At 40.2% G+C, this 16,000-nt stretch overlaps 1 protein-coding gene across 4 annotated transcripts in view; it reads left to right on the top strand.

Moving 5' to 3' along the window:
* nutf2 (nuclear transport factor 2) overlaps positions 1-16,000 on the top strand; it is a 47,221-nt gene that overhangs the window by 16,112 nt on the left and 15,109 nt on the right. For all 4 annotated transcript variants that reach the window (XM_067997825.1, XM_067997826.1, XM_067997827.1 and 1 more), the window contains one exon: positions 4,329-4,427. In XM_067997825.1, the coding sequence (XP_067853926.1) occupies positions 4,329-4,427 (99 nt within the window). The remainder of the gene's footprint in view (positions 1-4,328; positions 4,428-16,000) is intronic.

Genomic DNA, 16,000 nt, shown 5'->3' with positions numbered 1-16,000 from the left:
CACATGTGGATGTCAGAGGAGGACAGTACCAAGGTTGCCTGTGATTACCCCATGATAGAATAACCTGCTGACACCCACTGTCGATGTTCACATGTGAACAGTGATCACTTAGGCAAAGTATTGGAGAATATGCAGCACTTGTGGAACCCTTCCCCTCTGAGGAGTCAATGTGTTCAGGAGAGAAAATTGGTGAGAAGAAAATAAGAACCCAAAAAGCACAATGATATAAATAGAATTTATGAAAGATCTATGGGTAAGATTTGTATCACTTGTGAGTATATTCCGTAGATATTCATAATATTTCCTCTGCTTGAACTAGGCAATTTAGCGGCTGTAGACAGAAGACTGGTTATTTAGGGCAATAATTTAGTCTAATGCATTGAAAACAGAACGTGTCACAATGTTGCTTAAATACAAGGTATTTGGAGCTTCAGGCAGCTTGGTGCTGTTGTATTCTTTAAATATGCAATAGTAGCTTCAAAACCTGAAGAGCAAACAGTAGAATTTATACTGTGTACGTTTTTTAGGGTAGACCCAGCATCCAGGCAAGTTTTAGAGCATAGAGTAAAAGATCACTGAGCACTATTTACGTTCAGTGATTATAGGTTGTTGTCAGGTTTTGAGACTTTTGATTACTTGACCTGGGAGGAATTTTGTGTACTTTACGTTAAGATGTTGATACTAAAGTTAATTCAACTCACAAGGGATTAGATACACTTTCTGAAATTTCAGATTAGTTCCACTTGAAGCATGTTTTTCTTGCATATCACATCAGCTTGAGGCAATGAAGTTCATTTAACACATTCCAGAGAGAGAGAGTTGTGTTGGAAAGGCTTCATTCATACGAACCTCGCAGGGGGAGGGAGGTGGAGGAAATTTGCTAGCTGTCAGAAAGCCCACACCTAGTTGATGTCATTAGCAGTTTAACTGGCCAATCCTGAATATGGAGAGCTGGAAGAAGATCAGAGGTCAAATCTTTGGCTTCCTGTCTAGCTGGAACATGACAGTTTGCAATAATCTGGAATGAAAGTTGGGCACAAAGAGTGAGAACTCTCTTAAATTTAGTGCCAATTAGTTTGAGAATTGCTAGTCAGAAGCGTGAATTTAGCCCACTAGTGGATAATGTGGCATACTTTGTTTCGATTAAAATTCACGATAAACATTATTCTGTTTGTTCAGCTTCCAATTCACATAATGAGGAAGTTCATTAATGCAACCCCCCTCTCCATGTTACACTATTGGGCAGTAAATTTAAACTCCTGATTGGGGGAGTCACTGGGTCCATATCACAGGCATGCTCGATGATGCTGAACTCGAGAATATCAAGTGCCTGAAACTTGTAACAGCGAATTTGATTTTTTATAGCTAAAAAAAATAATTCTACGCAAAATGATTGTTTTGTTTGCTTAGAAGCAATTGATTACTGACATTTAAAGAAATAAGGGCAAATTCTTTGTCCCTTTATATGTTCCACATTAACTTAACAACTTTCTTTTCCATTTTCCTCAGTTGAGGGCCTGTTCTGTAGACTTCAGAAGAGATGCATTTCAATCAAACAGAAGTGAGGGTAATGTGATGTGCTAATGGGGGAATCCTTGAGGAATGTCAGCAGAGAATGTCAGTTTCATTTCCACTTGTTTGATTTGTATCTCTTCTCGGCTCTACAGAGAAGCCCTTTAAGTATAATTTCTCTGAAAAGAAAGGAAGATGTTTAATAATAAAAGTAAAATTTCTGCATAAGTCTTGAGTTGTCCCAGAAGTACACCATATCATATTTTAAAAAGGAAAGAATGGAACTTTTCTTTTAGAAATTTGCTCCTGTGTAGCTGGCCGCCTTTATCTTTTTAGGTTTCTACGGCCATGCACTGAAGTGTCACATTTTGTTACTTCCCTTCCTCCTCCCAGTATTTGTCTTCATTGAAGCCATGGATGAAACTTGTGAGCAGGGCAGGGTCGCTGATGGCCAAGGCAAGTGACAAAATCTCTCATTTCTGCACTTAGCCATATAAATGCAGAGAAGGTGGTAGCCCTGAACAGGAGGCTGGCCGCCTGGTAGTTTAAAAGAAATTATCATTTTAAAAGAAATCTCCGAGTGCATTAGTCTCATAAATACTCAGCCAGAGTAGGCTTCCCTGGGACGGGGGCCTCTTCAGTAGTCCTCTCCTTGGAGCCGCTGTAGGACGCCCACTGTAACTAATGTCACTGCAGCGGTGTAATGAGGGGGGGGGGGTGATCCTACCACAAGTCAGCAAGAAAATTGACTTTTTAAAAACAAAAGATGAAAAATTTCAGCTTAGGACCATAATTTTCAACCAGATGTGATCAGTTTTTGAGCAGAAGTACTCCTCGATATTCCTTCTTTAATTGCTTGGACTGTTGCAGTTCTGAAACAAATGATAACCTGTTATTTTGGAAAGTCCTTTTAAATGAACATGAATGTAGCAACAAGGCTTAATTTTAAAAATAAATTTCCCAAACTTCAGAATGATGAGTACAAGAGATTGCACAGATAACTTTCTATGAAGGTGGGGATCCTCTTGAGTTTTTTATTTGTTTGAATGTAATTTTAGTGTTCATGTATTGTACACATACTCAAAGCCTACCACTTCTCTATTTCCATTTCTGTGAACCAATATCTACTGTAAGCCCACCGACTCCCACAGCTACCTTGATTACACTTCCTCCCACTCCGCTTCCTGTATGGACACTCTTTCCTTCTCCCAGTTTCTCCGCCTCTGTTGCATCTGTTCTGATGATGCCACTTTCCACAACAGTGCTTCTGATATGTCTTCCTTTTTCCTCAAGCGAGGAATCCCTTCCACTGTAGTTGATAGGGCCCTTGACAGTGTCCGTCCCATTTCCTGCACTTCTGCCCTCACCCCATCCCCCCTTCTCCCAGAACCATGATAAGATCCCCCTTGTTCCCACCTTCCACCCCACCAGCCTCCACATTCAACGTATCATCCTTCACCATTTCCGCCACCTCCAGCACGATGCCACCACCAAACACAACTTCCCTCCCCTCTCCCCTTTCAGCTTTCCGAAGGGACCGCTCCCTCCGCGATACCCTGGTCCACTCTTCCATCACCCCCAATACGTGCTCTCCTCCACACGGCACCTTCCCATGTGAGCTTAGGATATGCACCACCTGCCCTTTCACCTCCTCCCTTCCCACCGTCCAGAGCCCCAAACACTCCGTCCAGATGAAACAGAGGTTTACTTGTCCTTCTTTCCATTTTGGTACACTGTATTCGCTGCTCACAATGCGGTCTCCTCTACACTGGGGAGACCAAATGCAGATTGGGTGATCGCTTTGCCGAACACCTCTGTTCAGTCCACAAGCGTGACCATGACCTGCCGGTCGCTTGCCATTTTAATTCCCCATCCCACCCTCATTCTGACCCTGCTGTCCTCGGCCTCTTACACTGTTCCGATGAAGCTCAACGTAAGCTCGAGGAACAGCACCTCATCTTTCGGTTAGACACTTTACAACCTTCTGGACTCAACATTGATTTCAATAACTTCAGATCATAACCACTGCTCCCATTTTTTGGACAGGTGCTAGTTATGGTTCTGATGTTGCCATTTACAGCTCGTCTAGACCCATCTTTTGTTTCTTTACTTGTCCCATGGCCACCCCCTTTGCCTTGCACCATCATTCCTTTTGTCATTTTGTCACTCCTGCCCTCCATCCTATCAGAGACCTTTCCTTTTGTTCTTTTCTCCCCTTTCTTCCAGCCCCCTTTCTTCCAGCCCCCTTTCCCTGGCTCTGTACTTGTTTAAAAATTGTTTAATCTTCAACTTCTCCCTGTTCTGACGAAGGGTCATCAATCTGAAATGTTAACTGTTTCTTTCTCCACAGATGCTGCCTGACTTGCTGAGTATTTCCAGCATTTTCTGTTTTTATTTCAGATTTCCAGCATCCGCAGTACTTTGCTTTTGAGCTACCATATTCAGCATTTGCCCGAAGACTTATTCTGAAGCTTCTCTTAAGCAAAGCCCTATAAAATGTATAGCAAACTGGGACCTAAGCAAATGTTTATTTCAACAAATAAACTTCCACTGTGTTTTAGATAGTACTGTGTACAAGTTTGTAAACAGTGAGTAATGGCCAAGCACTTTAAGTTTGTCTGCATTAAACTGTTGACAAAGAAGTGTAATGTCCATTGCTGCTCCCTAACTGTTTCTGAGCTGAGTTGAGCTATTTGCATTTTAGTAGGAAATTTCTTGTTTGCAAGTGTAGTACTGCCAGACATGATGTGTTCTAGTTTTCTTAGCTAATAAAATTGGAGTTGCTTTTCTCAATAGGTTTCTCTTTTTAAACACAGGGCCTTCCATTTCGAAAAATACAGCACAGCATAACTGCACAAGACCACCAACCCACCCCAGATAGTTGCATCCTGAGTATGGTAGTAGGACAACTTCAGGTAAGAGCGTTTCTGTTAATGGTTTTGAATTTTATTCAAATCTTTAACCTACATTGGTTTCAATGAGAAAACAATGTTTAGTCTGCCCTTTATATCCACTTCCTGTTAAGTAAAGAGAATGGTGTTTGAACCATTTTTAAAATAAGTTTGCATTCACTTGTACAGATGCACAGTAAGAAATTCAAACAACTTTTCTGAAAATGTTAAAAATAGCAGGAAAATATGAAAGCATAACTATAAAACCTTTGAAGTTGGAGTGTTCTACATCCAACCATTGGGTTAAATTCCATAAATAACTAATGGTAATTCGTTATTGCTAATTTTTAGTAAGTCATTGCAATAATCTTTTTAAAGTTTTAAATTCTCTTGCTTTGAGTTCTTGATCCCCGGTGGACAGCCTACTTCAAGCCTCTGCCACTGCCATTCCGGAACTCACTGCTTTCCCTTTCTCATTCTGGGGAAACATGACCTTGCTGAAATGTGACATTCCATGGTCTAGCATTTAGTGCACCAACAAATTTCAATAAGCTATCAAAAAGTCCAGTGTAAGATCATTACTCAATTTCTTATTCGTGTAACATATGCTGACATATTCCTGCTTAGAAGTGACAGAAATGTTGTTTGTAAAATTAACATAAGTTGGATATGTAGGTGTCTTGAAAAAAATTGAATAACTCTGAAGGAGTTGCTGACTTCTGTATGTGCAAAAGAATTGGTAGCCATGAGTACTATGATGGACCTGTACTGCTACAGTATGTCATGAAGTGGTGGAATTTGCTTTTGTCAGAATCCCCACTTGGCAGGTTCTCAATTTTTTTCTTAAGAGTTATTGAGGGTTGGAGAGAAGAATAAGATGCTGTCCCGAGCTCTGAAGTCATTTATACTGGGACCAGCGCGATGAACTGTAATAGTTTTTCGCGATCCGGTACATTCCTCTTCCATTCATGTTGTGCCATTGGCAGAGGTCTTTGAACAGTTGTCGTTTGCTACCTCATTTCAAAATACAACGAGAACAGGATAGTCTAGAAGAGTGTACCATATGAAAGGCTGAAAAGTGAACTGTGGAATGACACTGTAAAATGTGCATCAAACTCAAGCTGGGGAAGAAGACGCCACTAGAACTAGGAATAAGGTCCGAAAAAGGACTCAATTGAAAAAAAATTAGTCATATGAATCCAACTGGGTTAAAGCAAGAAGGGATAGATAGATAAATCTAACTTTCACAGGAACCTGTCAATTAATGGATCGGAACAAGTACCTGCCACTGAGTCAGAAATGACCTAACCTAATATCCCGGGAGAGGGAATCAAACCTGTCGGAAGGAAAGACAGGAAAAGTAAAAGGACAGTGTTGTAGCTGGAGTAACAGGAACAAAGCACAGAATGCCTTACATCCTCAACTCTGAGGAAGCCTGTCTTAGTAAATGAATATTGCATTGCGTTGGAGATCTAAGAGGGAAGTGAAGAAGAAAAGTGTGTGTGTCTTTGTGTGTGTTTCTGAGAGAGAGTGGATTTAAGGAGTAGGTGGTAGTGGCTATTTTCAGTGCAGTAGCACGAATAGAACGATTCAGCGTAAACTGAGGGCAAACTGCCATCTTCCCTGACTAGGGTTAGCTATTTGTTTTCTTCTAGTTATGTCTTTTTTTTAATAACCTAATAATGTAAGAGTCTAGGTTCAAGACTGTAGCAAAGGAACTGGATAAGTACGTGAAAGTAAAAAAATTGCAGGGCTAGGGGGATAGGGAGTGGGACTAGCTGGATTGCTCTTGCATAGAGCCGGCACGGACTCAATGGGCTGAATGGCCTCCTTCTGTGCTGTAACCTTTCTATGATTCTAATATAATTGATATCAAATAAATGTTCAGTACTTCAGCTATGCAGTCAGCAACATCTGACTAACCAAGGAAATGAATTGTGAACAGTGTTCTGGTTTGATGTAGATAAATCCTGCTCAATGTAAATGATAAATGACCATTGTTTTTTTGATAGTACATAGAAATTGTTTACTTGTCATTACAATTTTGTGTTCAATTGTATTTATGTAATTGCTATGTCACTCAAGGTCAGCTAACAGTTACATATTGGAAATATTTTTGATTGTACCATGTAGCTTGTGCACATTGCCAAAAAAAGCATTTGAACCCTATAATCCATCATTGCACATTTTCTGTTCTGGTTAGTGGAGCTCCTTTAGGTCACATAGAAGAATCCAATGGAAATGGACTGAGTTGATGCATTGTTTCTGAAATAATTTGATGTTTGCCATTTCCTCGAGTTTATAAAAAAAAAAGTTAACCATGCAGTTTGAGCAGTTTCTTTTTGGGTCACTTTTGTAATGACAATTTCTTTTCATTTTGGTATATTTTTCCATTTTATGTGAAGTAATGGCAGTTTTTATGTCATGGTCTTCCGAGGCCAGCTGCTGTAATTTGAATTCAGCACGTACAGAATCATAGGAATTTCAGAACAGGAGCCATTCGGAGTGGTTGATAATTCCTGTGCCTTTCAACTGGGGCAATCTACCCTAATCCTGTTTCCCTGCCCTTTCCCTAAGTCCTTCTACATTCTTCCATTTCAAATACTTATTCAATTCAACCTTTAATGATGTTCTAGTGTTTGTCTCAATTGCTGTTCATGGTAAAGCTTTCATGTTTAACAATCCGCTGTGAGAAACAAGTTCGAACTTCCCCCTCGTTATTGAATTTCTGACCAGTGGAAACAATCTTTCACTGTTTACACTCAAACTTTTCATAATCATATGAAACCTCTGTTCGATCGTCTTAATCATCTCTAGCTCTAAGAAAAAGCCCCAACTTTTTCAGCCTTTCTTCATAACTATAATCTTCACTATATCCTTTCTCTGGCAGTAATATCTTTCCTATAATGGGATACCCAGAACTGTACACTATACTCCAACTGTGGCTTAACCAATGTCTTGTACAAATTTAATATCACTTCCTTGCTTTTACATTCAATGAACCTATGTGAAAAATACAGAATTCCTTTTGCCTTTTTATGTTCTTTTCTATGTGCATTACCTCCTTTTAACAATCTACGCATCTGCACCCATAGATTTCACTTCTGCTGCAATCTTGTGAATTTGCATAGATTGAATGAAGTTGCCCCACTTAGACTGGATATTTGCTGTAGATCAGCCTCACACCTGAAATTTTTATTCTATTCTTGCCTTGTGCTTGTTTGCCTCCACAAACAAATTATTTAACTTTTTTTTAATGGGAGCAGCTGGAGTTAGGGAAGATGGCATGTAGTCTTGGGGCAGAATGAGAGAATTTACCAAGTGCAGTGGGGGCAATTCAGGCTTGACTTCCATGCTAGTTTTTTTTTGAGTACATCTGGTATCTCATCTATGGATCATTTGTACCAGTTTAGTGTGGATATATTGGCTGAAATGTACTGAATCTCAGGTCAAATTTTGGGGTCAGCTAGACCTTAGAAACCATAATGTTTAGTATCACCAAACTGATCATGTGAAGGTTTTACTCTTCCTTATTTGTTTCTGCTTTAGATTATTTTTAATACTTTTTTCAAAGTATTTTTTGGTGTTTACAGAAGGCAAAATCAGAAATATGTTTGATAGTTTTTGTAATGAAATCCTCTAATTGGAATTTGAAAATACTCGGAATATGAAATCAAACTTGGTAACCATTTGTTATTTCATCCTTTGCTCAGACAGATGACGACCAAGTTATAGGCTTCCATCAAACATTTTTGTTGAAATATCTTCGTGATACCTGTGTGTGTATCAATGAGGTCTTCATGCTAGCACTTCACAACTTTTAATAAATGAACAACTCTTTTTCCTCAGTCTGTCTTTCCTCTTCCCCAGTAAGCATTACTTTTTGCAGTTTTGGCACGTGTGTGGCCTTTGCAGGAAATTGCAGCATATTCTTGCTGGAAGCCCATATGGACTTTACTTGTCTGAGTGTTGCACTGAATTTTAATAATTTAATAGTTTGCCCCAATTTTGTGAATGTAATCTGCACCTCCAATGTGCAAAACACACACCTTTGGATGTGTACACCCTGTGTCAATTTAATACCATTGCACCAGCACAATTCTTTCCAGTTCAGCTAACATGCAAGTGCTTGTTTGTATGGTTGCTGACTGTGTGTTGGCTGTTTATTGCTAATTAGACTGGGTCATTCATTTTGCACTAAACTAAACCTTGACCTTGGAACAAACTGCAATAGGTATACTACACTAGTTTTTTTGTGGAGGGAGGGGAGACTTCGCAGACATGCATCATTTTGATATTAATCATGTATATTAATTTTGGAAGAATCCAATTGCCTACCAATCTAAATTTTTCAACTTATAAAAAGATTTGCTACTTGTAAAGTGTCAGATATTACTGATAATGAACTTGGGTTTCCTCATTGGGCGCAATCCAATATGTTTCCATTTTGCCGACATCAAGTTACACCCAGGTATCCTCCCAATCCAATTAGAATACGCCCGAGCTTAAAATTGGGCTAATGAGCAGTGTTGGCAATCGGGGACCAAGGAAATGCTGAACCCACATCAGTATATTTCTCTGAGTCTTAAAATTAAAATTTTCAACTCATTCAACCATCATTCATACACATCAGTCACAGCATTTTTAAGAACCTGCAATCGGGGAAGCTTTTCAATTTTTAATGTGTCTTATACTTTCCCATAAAAATGCATTAAAAGAAACAGAAAATACAGATTAGGTCTCAGTGAGGATAATTTATTTTTAAATGCTCGAATAATTGCAATTCAAAGACCAGAAAAAATGACACTTTCCTCCTGTGCCTGAAAATCTGATCGCAACGTTGATATCCCACCCCACCCTCCCCCCGAACAAGTGCAATTGGAGGGTACTTGCGTTTGAGAGTTGGTGACGTGGGCAGAAATTGGCTTGGACGGAAGGTCTGGTGAACCGAGGAGACTTTGATGAATTGTAGTTACACGCGTAACTCACTTGCACCCAAAATTCCACGATCTTTTAAACCACATAATTGGTTTGCGGCCTGATTACTTGTGTACCTGGGCGCAAATGCGGAGAAATTGCCAGGCCAGTTTATAAAATTCCTGCTGTATTAGCTTTGACAGTAATACTTTCTATACCTAGCTGTCTGAGGTAGGAGAATTTTTTATCAATAGAAATCATTACCATTTGGAAACACTGTAAAGTATTAAATATGAAAGTGAAATGATGTTCGAAGAGCACTGGGGATGGGCAGCAGATCTATCTTGACAGAATGGATATCTAGTTGTGATAGGGGGGGTTATAGTTATATTGAGAGAAATGACTGTAGTATTGGTATGGTTGGCTTCATAACCAAATAGTCATGTGTATTTCAGGATTGTCCAGTGCTCAAAATTCATCTGGTTTGTTTCTCAATTATCTCTCCTCGCCTCCTCAAATTATCTGGGGTAGAGTTGCCATAGGTGCCATGTGACGTCCATTAACATACCTAAGGGGCCGTTATTTATGTACAAGCCCTGAAAGTGAGTTAGGTGACTCATTAGGAGGCCATTGCAGCAGAACCCAATCTTGTGCACCTGCATGTACTTTCGGTAGGGGTCTCTGAATGGTGATTGATCGAGAGCCCTGGTTGGTTTTCCCTCTACTGACTCCGGAGGGCTGAAGCCATTTGTGGTGCTCCTATTGCCTCAAATCAGCCAACTCAGCATAGATCTGGAATCTTCCAGCTGCTCACCAGCGAAAATAGCTAAGCAATCGGACTGCAGCTGTTCTGATTTTAAGAGTTCATGGGCAGGCTAAGAGGTGAAACATTTGAAGAAGCAAAGCATTATGCGTCAGGGAGGAAAAACTGACAGGGATGAGAGTTCTCATTAAGCAGATCCAGCTCAGTGGCCCTCTTAAGAAATGCTAACATTTTTTAAAAACAGGACAGTAATCATATGATCAAATTTAATTATATATTTTTAATAGTAAAATTATATCAGTACAGGGTAATGGTATCGCACTGTACTGAGATTTCTCATGTTTCTGAAATTGGAGAAATTACTATGCTGTGCAAATGAGGGGAGGTGATTTACTGAATGGTCATGACTATTTCCTGGTATGTTACGGGAAAAGAAAGTTAGAGAACTGAACACTCTAATCATTTCAGGAGCTTCTCAGCAAGCAGCTCACGGACAACATGGAGAGTGATGCATTGTGACCTAAAAGGGAGGAGGCACAGGATAAATGAACATGGGTTTACCGGTGTGCCTCAAGTTCCTCTGTGTACTATACTTTAAAATCTCCTGGTTTGAAGTAACTTAGCTGATAATTTGTGATTCCCTACAGTGACATTATGAAGTTCGATTCTTGTGGCCATGAATGGGGTGAGCAGTGGTAGTTGTGGAGGAGTTTTCACTTTTATTGATGCTCATATCCTATTTTCTGTTGAATGAATCCTCCCCATTCTTTGTCACTGTGGTAGTAGCTGGACACAAAATGTCTACATTTTATTATTATGGCATATCAGTAAGTTCAGTGTTTGGTAGCTCATCTGTGATATTTTACCTCTGTGGAAAGCTAGAAAGATAGAAAGAAATTCGGAGGCTGAAGGCAGGTGACAAGAGGTTCCTTGGAGCGAAATGGAGGCGGTCCTCCAAAGCTGTGTTGACCGACCTCAAAGGATTGGGGAGGATCATGACCCCCATAGAGTTTCCACTTCCCCCAATACACATACGATGTGACGCTCATCCATACGCAAAAAGTGAGACCCAATACACACAAAAGGAGGAGTGAATCCCCATACTTCATAAAGTGAGACACCATGCACACAAAATTGAGACCCCTTATACAAAAATTCCTGACTCCCCGTACACAAAAAAAATTCATGCCCCTTCCGTTGCCCTATCCATACTCCTTCCCCCCTCTTCCCCATCTTCCTGTTCCCCAAAAGCTTGAAAACTTGGATGCTTCAGCTTTTTAAACTTCCTGGACTTGGAAACGGTAAAGATTGATTCCTGATTGGTGCCATTAAGGAAGCAGCACTTTTGCACCAATCAGAGCAGATTTTTCAAGTGCTGAAGCTGAACAGAATTTGAAATAAGCTTTGCGCACAAAGAAGAAAAGAACTGCTGGAGGTTGATAGGCCAGGTAAAAGCTCATGGACCAGATTTGGCCTGGAGACTGTGTCTTCAACATCCCTACCACAGTCTATGCCTTTCCCCTTGAAGATTGGCTTATCCTATGCCCTCCTAACCATTTTCCCTACCCTCCACAGATTACACTCTCACCGGATACACCACTCCTATCACCTGTGTCCTTTCCGAGCTCCTCTAGCTCCCTGTGCCCCTGTGAATTGACTTTGTGATCCTTGTTCTCGCTTTCATATCTCTTCGTGGCCTCTGTCCACTTTACTTTATGGATCTGCTCCAACCATATATTCTTGCATGCACCCGCTGGTCCTCTGACATTGGGTTACTCAGTGATCCTGCAGCCTGCGCTACCCCACTAGTGGCCATATTTTTAGTTACCACATCCCTGCCATGGAACTCCGTCCCTAGGGCCCTCCATCATGTCTCTTCTCTACTTGCTTCTAGAAACCTCTTGAAGACCTCCATCTTCAATCTTATCTTCTGTTTCCCCCCTCCCGCCAGTCTTTCCTATTTTTTGTTTTTTCTCCTCTCTATGGTGCACACAGATTTCCTCTTTGCTTTAGATGCTATGAGACTTTTTCCTGTATGTGAGGAGCATTGTAAAAATGTAAGTTTCATTTAATGCTTGATACTAGAAATTCATAGCTAAATTTGATTACATTTTTGACTAAATCTCAACTAGGCAATACCTTCCCCTGCCCCCCAATCAGAAGTTATAGCTGTACCTTGAAGTCCAGGTTTCTTTAGATTTGAATCCCTGTATTGTGGAATCCCATGTGTTGTGGAAACTGATGTTTGAAGGATGGAGGGTGACAGGTATGTATTTTTGTGGTAGGATCTTTGTCCATGCCTTTTTTTGTGACTCCTATCTCTTAGTGGGCAGGAAATTGCATCATAAATTGTTCATTTTTGGTAAAAGTTGGCAATTAATTTGTAACCTCACTAAGCTGTGTGGATATCTAGTGTGGGACATGTAGAAGTTCTGCAAGGTTGCAGTAGGAGTGCTCTTCGAAGGTTGGGGTTATGATACGTTATTAAGGCGGAGAAGAGAGTGTTTTAAATTGCTTGTGATAGTCTCAGAGACTAAGAATGGCTGGTATAAGAAAGGAAGACTTGCATTTATATAACACCTTTCACGACCTCCGGACATCCCAAAGCACTTCAGAGCCAGTGAAGTACTTTTGAAATGTAGTCACAGTTGTAATGTTGGGAAATTTGCACACAGCAAGGTTCCACAAACAGCAATGAGATAATGACCACATAATCTGTTTTTTAGTGATTTCGGTTGAGGTAAATATTGGCCAGTACATCGTGGAGAACAATCCTGCTCCTCTTCAAATAGTGCCATGTGGTCTTTTACGTCCACCTGAGAGGGCAGACGGGGCCTAAGTTTAAAGTCTCATCTGAAGGACAGCACCTCTGACATTGCAGCATTCCCTCACTACTGCACTGAGGTGTCAGTCTAGATTATGTGCTGAAGTATCTGGAGTGACACTTGAACCCACAGCCTTCTGACTCAGATGTGAGAGTGCTCCTCTGAGCCAAGGTTGACACCTTGGAAGTGGCAAAATTTTTCGATTTCATTTGTTTTTTTGATAAATTGCAGATCACATCAGTTGCACAACATATCAGTTTATTAGTATGCGGTGGTGTAGGTTTTTACTCGCAGTCCCTTTACATGAGTTTCCACAAAAGCTGTGTTGAACTCCCTTCTGGGAAGGAGGCAGGCAAGATCCTAGGATCTCTTGTGGATCTTTTATGGTGGTTACAAAATAATATGGCTATAGGGATTTCAAGATCGGTCACTTATCCACTGTCCGTGAGGGAACACTGTGTTATACAAAGCATTCCCAGTGCTCCACAATTCCACAGCTGTAGAAATTGCCACAGAATTTGTTCCCTACAGAATTTCTCCCATTTTAGATTTGGAAGCAGGAGGACTGGCAGGAGCAGAAGAGATGTGAGAATTGGGAACGAGAGAAATAGGTGGCTTTTACAGCAAACCTCTTCATTATATGAAATTCTCGAGCTCTCAGCGAGAATTCTGTATTAACTAAAACGTTTACTGTAAAAGCTGATTGTGTATCTGCTGCCTCTTGTGCTCTGTTATGATCCAACTGTTCCTGCTTCCATAACCTGAGAACTCTGAGCCCTCCCCTTCTGCTGGTGACTGGCTGGTTGCTGGTGGTTGTGGGTTGGCTATGCTCCACGTTCTGTTTCCCAATCTGTTGGCTGCTGCAGTCTTTTGTTCAGCTCTCAGTTCTTGCTTTCTCATCTGTAAGTTTATAATTTGTGCCATTCTATAATTCTGTGCTGCTTTGTAAGATTTAAAAATTGCTATTCATACACTTATGGCATAAATATGTGTAATGTGGCGCAGAATTTAGTTGAGATTGTTGCAGAAATTGGCCATGAGATGGACCTTGGTTCTAAAAGTGGGGGATTGTTAAAAGGAGAGATTTTTATGTAAAGCAAGGGGGACTGAAAAAAGGAAAATTTTTGAGCACATCAATATTTTCTCATTTCAGTCAGAATTTTATGAATGGTTATCAACTTAGTTTATTTGACTTGGATTTATGACTGTTACTCTCTTGTCACAAAAGATCACTGGAATTGATTGAATTATGAATGCACTCAAACGTGAAAGCTGAGAATAGACAGCTGGCCATTTGGCGATGAATGACTGATACTTTGATTTATTCTCTCTGCCCTCTTGCTCCACCCCTAAAATAAAATTAGAATTCTGGTTGCTAGTTACAGATGTCAGGAAATGCACTTCAAAATCATTCAAGACTGCTGAAGCAACAAAACAAAAAGCTGTGGTTTGCTGTTCCATCAATATGAATTGCAGAAATCATTGAAACATACAGAATATTAGTATTGTCTTAATAAAGACCAATTCTTTTAAAAGAATGGATGAAACATTGGTTAAGAATAGTTGAGTTTAACTTTCCGTTAAAGTAAATGCAGTTACTTGTACCAAAGGATCAGCACAGATGTTGAAAGTAAGTGTTTCCCTGAAAGTTCTGTGTACACACACTTGGGGGTAGTATTCCCAAGAATATGGGATTTGGGTGTCAGCTTCACTCAGTTGATAGCACTCCTACCTTTGAGTCAAAAAGTTTGCAGACTCGAGCCGCACTCCAGAATTTGAACATGAATCTTAGATAACACTTCAGTTCACTACTGAGGGAGCGTTGCATTGTTCGAGATGCTGTCTTTTTAGATGAAATGATAATTGAAGCCCCATCTGCCTGTTCATATTTGATGGCGAGCAGGGAGTTCTCCCAGTGCCTGGGCAACATTCCTCCCTCAATTAGTGCTCCAAGAAAAGACCCACTAGCTGGTCATTTTTCTTTCTTGCTGTTCGTGGGACAATGCTGTGTACAATTTGGCTGCTGCATGTGTCTACACACACTGTCACTCTTCAAATGTAGTTCATTAGATGCGCGGAGCTTTGAGACATCCTAAGGACGTATGGTTATATACAAATACAAGTTCTTTTTATGTTGGGTGGGGGGGGCGGGGGGGAGAGATGGTGGTTGAGGATCTGGAAGCTGATTGTTAAATTTAAATATTGCTAATGATGACTACATTTCTGCTGCTCTATGTATACAGTGCAGAGTCAAGTCTAATGTCCAATGGGCTGCTAATCCAGAGTAAAGAAATATACTGATCAGGCATAGAGAAAAGGGGTCAAAAAGTGAGGCTAGGCATGCATATTTGGTTTAAGAATTGAACTAAGAAAAGGTGGGAGGTTTGGTAGATTTTTGACATTTTGGTGTAAATAATGCTGCACTTAAGTTGGCAGTTTGATATAAACAGAAGGGAGACTGCTGGGCAAGAGCAGCATGTACGTAATAGCAAAGCGGTTTTACATTCAATGATTTATAGACATTCCCAGCTTTTGGGGAGGATACCACTGCCAGCTAAATAGTTGTCAATAGCACATTTTAAAACTGCAATTTTCTGCTGTTCTAAAGTAGAACTGACTGTTGTAGAAACTGTTCTGCAATATATATAGGATAGGGAGGCAGTATTGAAAAAGTGGCAATGAGATAAGACCATTACTATGTAATATTAAAGCCTAGTAACAAGGGCTTGTTTGACATTTTCCCAATTCAAACATTTCAGCTTGTTTCAATTAAAGAGTGCAATTATAAATGTAAATGCACCTAAAACTTGGTATTGCTCAAATGGAGTTTGTCTCGGTTCAATTAATGGATGACAATGAATCTGTTTACCACAATGTTTCCAGCCTTTTGGAGAAAGGGGCCGGATCTACATGGCACAACCAGTTAGTGGGTTGTACTAAAAATCCACGCCCACCAAACACTTAAAAATCAAAAACCCCTATGCTAATCTCTGTACCCATCATATTAAGAGGAATATAGCAACATGGATAGAGGACAGAAAGCAAATAAAGAAAATAGATTTTTTTGGATTGGTTGGATTTGGGTAGCACCA

Source organism: Heptranchias perlo, chromosome 16 (genome assembly GCF_035084215.1).
Source record: "Heptranchias perlo isolate sHepPer1 chromosome 16, sHepPer1.hap1, whole genome shotgun sequence".
In the NCBI taxonomy this organism is placed as follows: Eukaryota; Metazoa; Chordata; class Chondrichthyes; order Hexanchiformes; family Hexanchidae; genus Heptranchias; species Heptranchias perlo.
The sequence above is the reverse complement of the archived record's forward strand: the minus strand, read 5'-3'. Positions and strand labels throughout refer to the sequence as shown.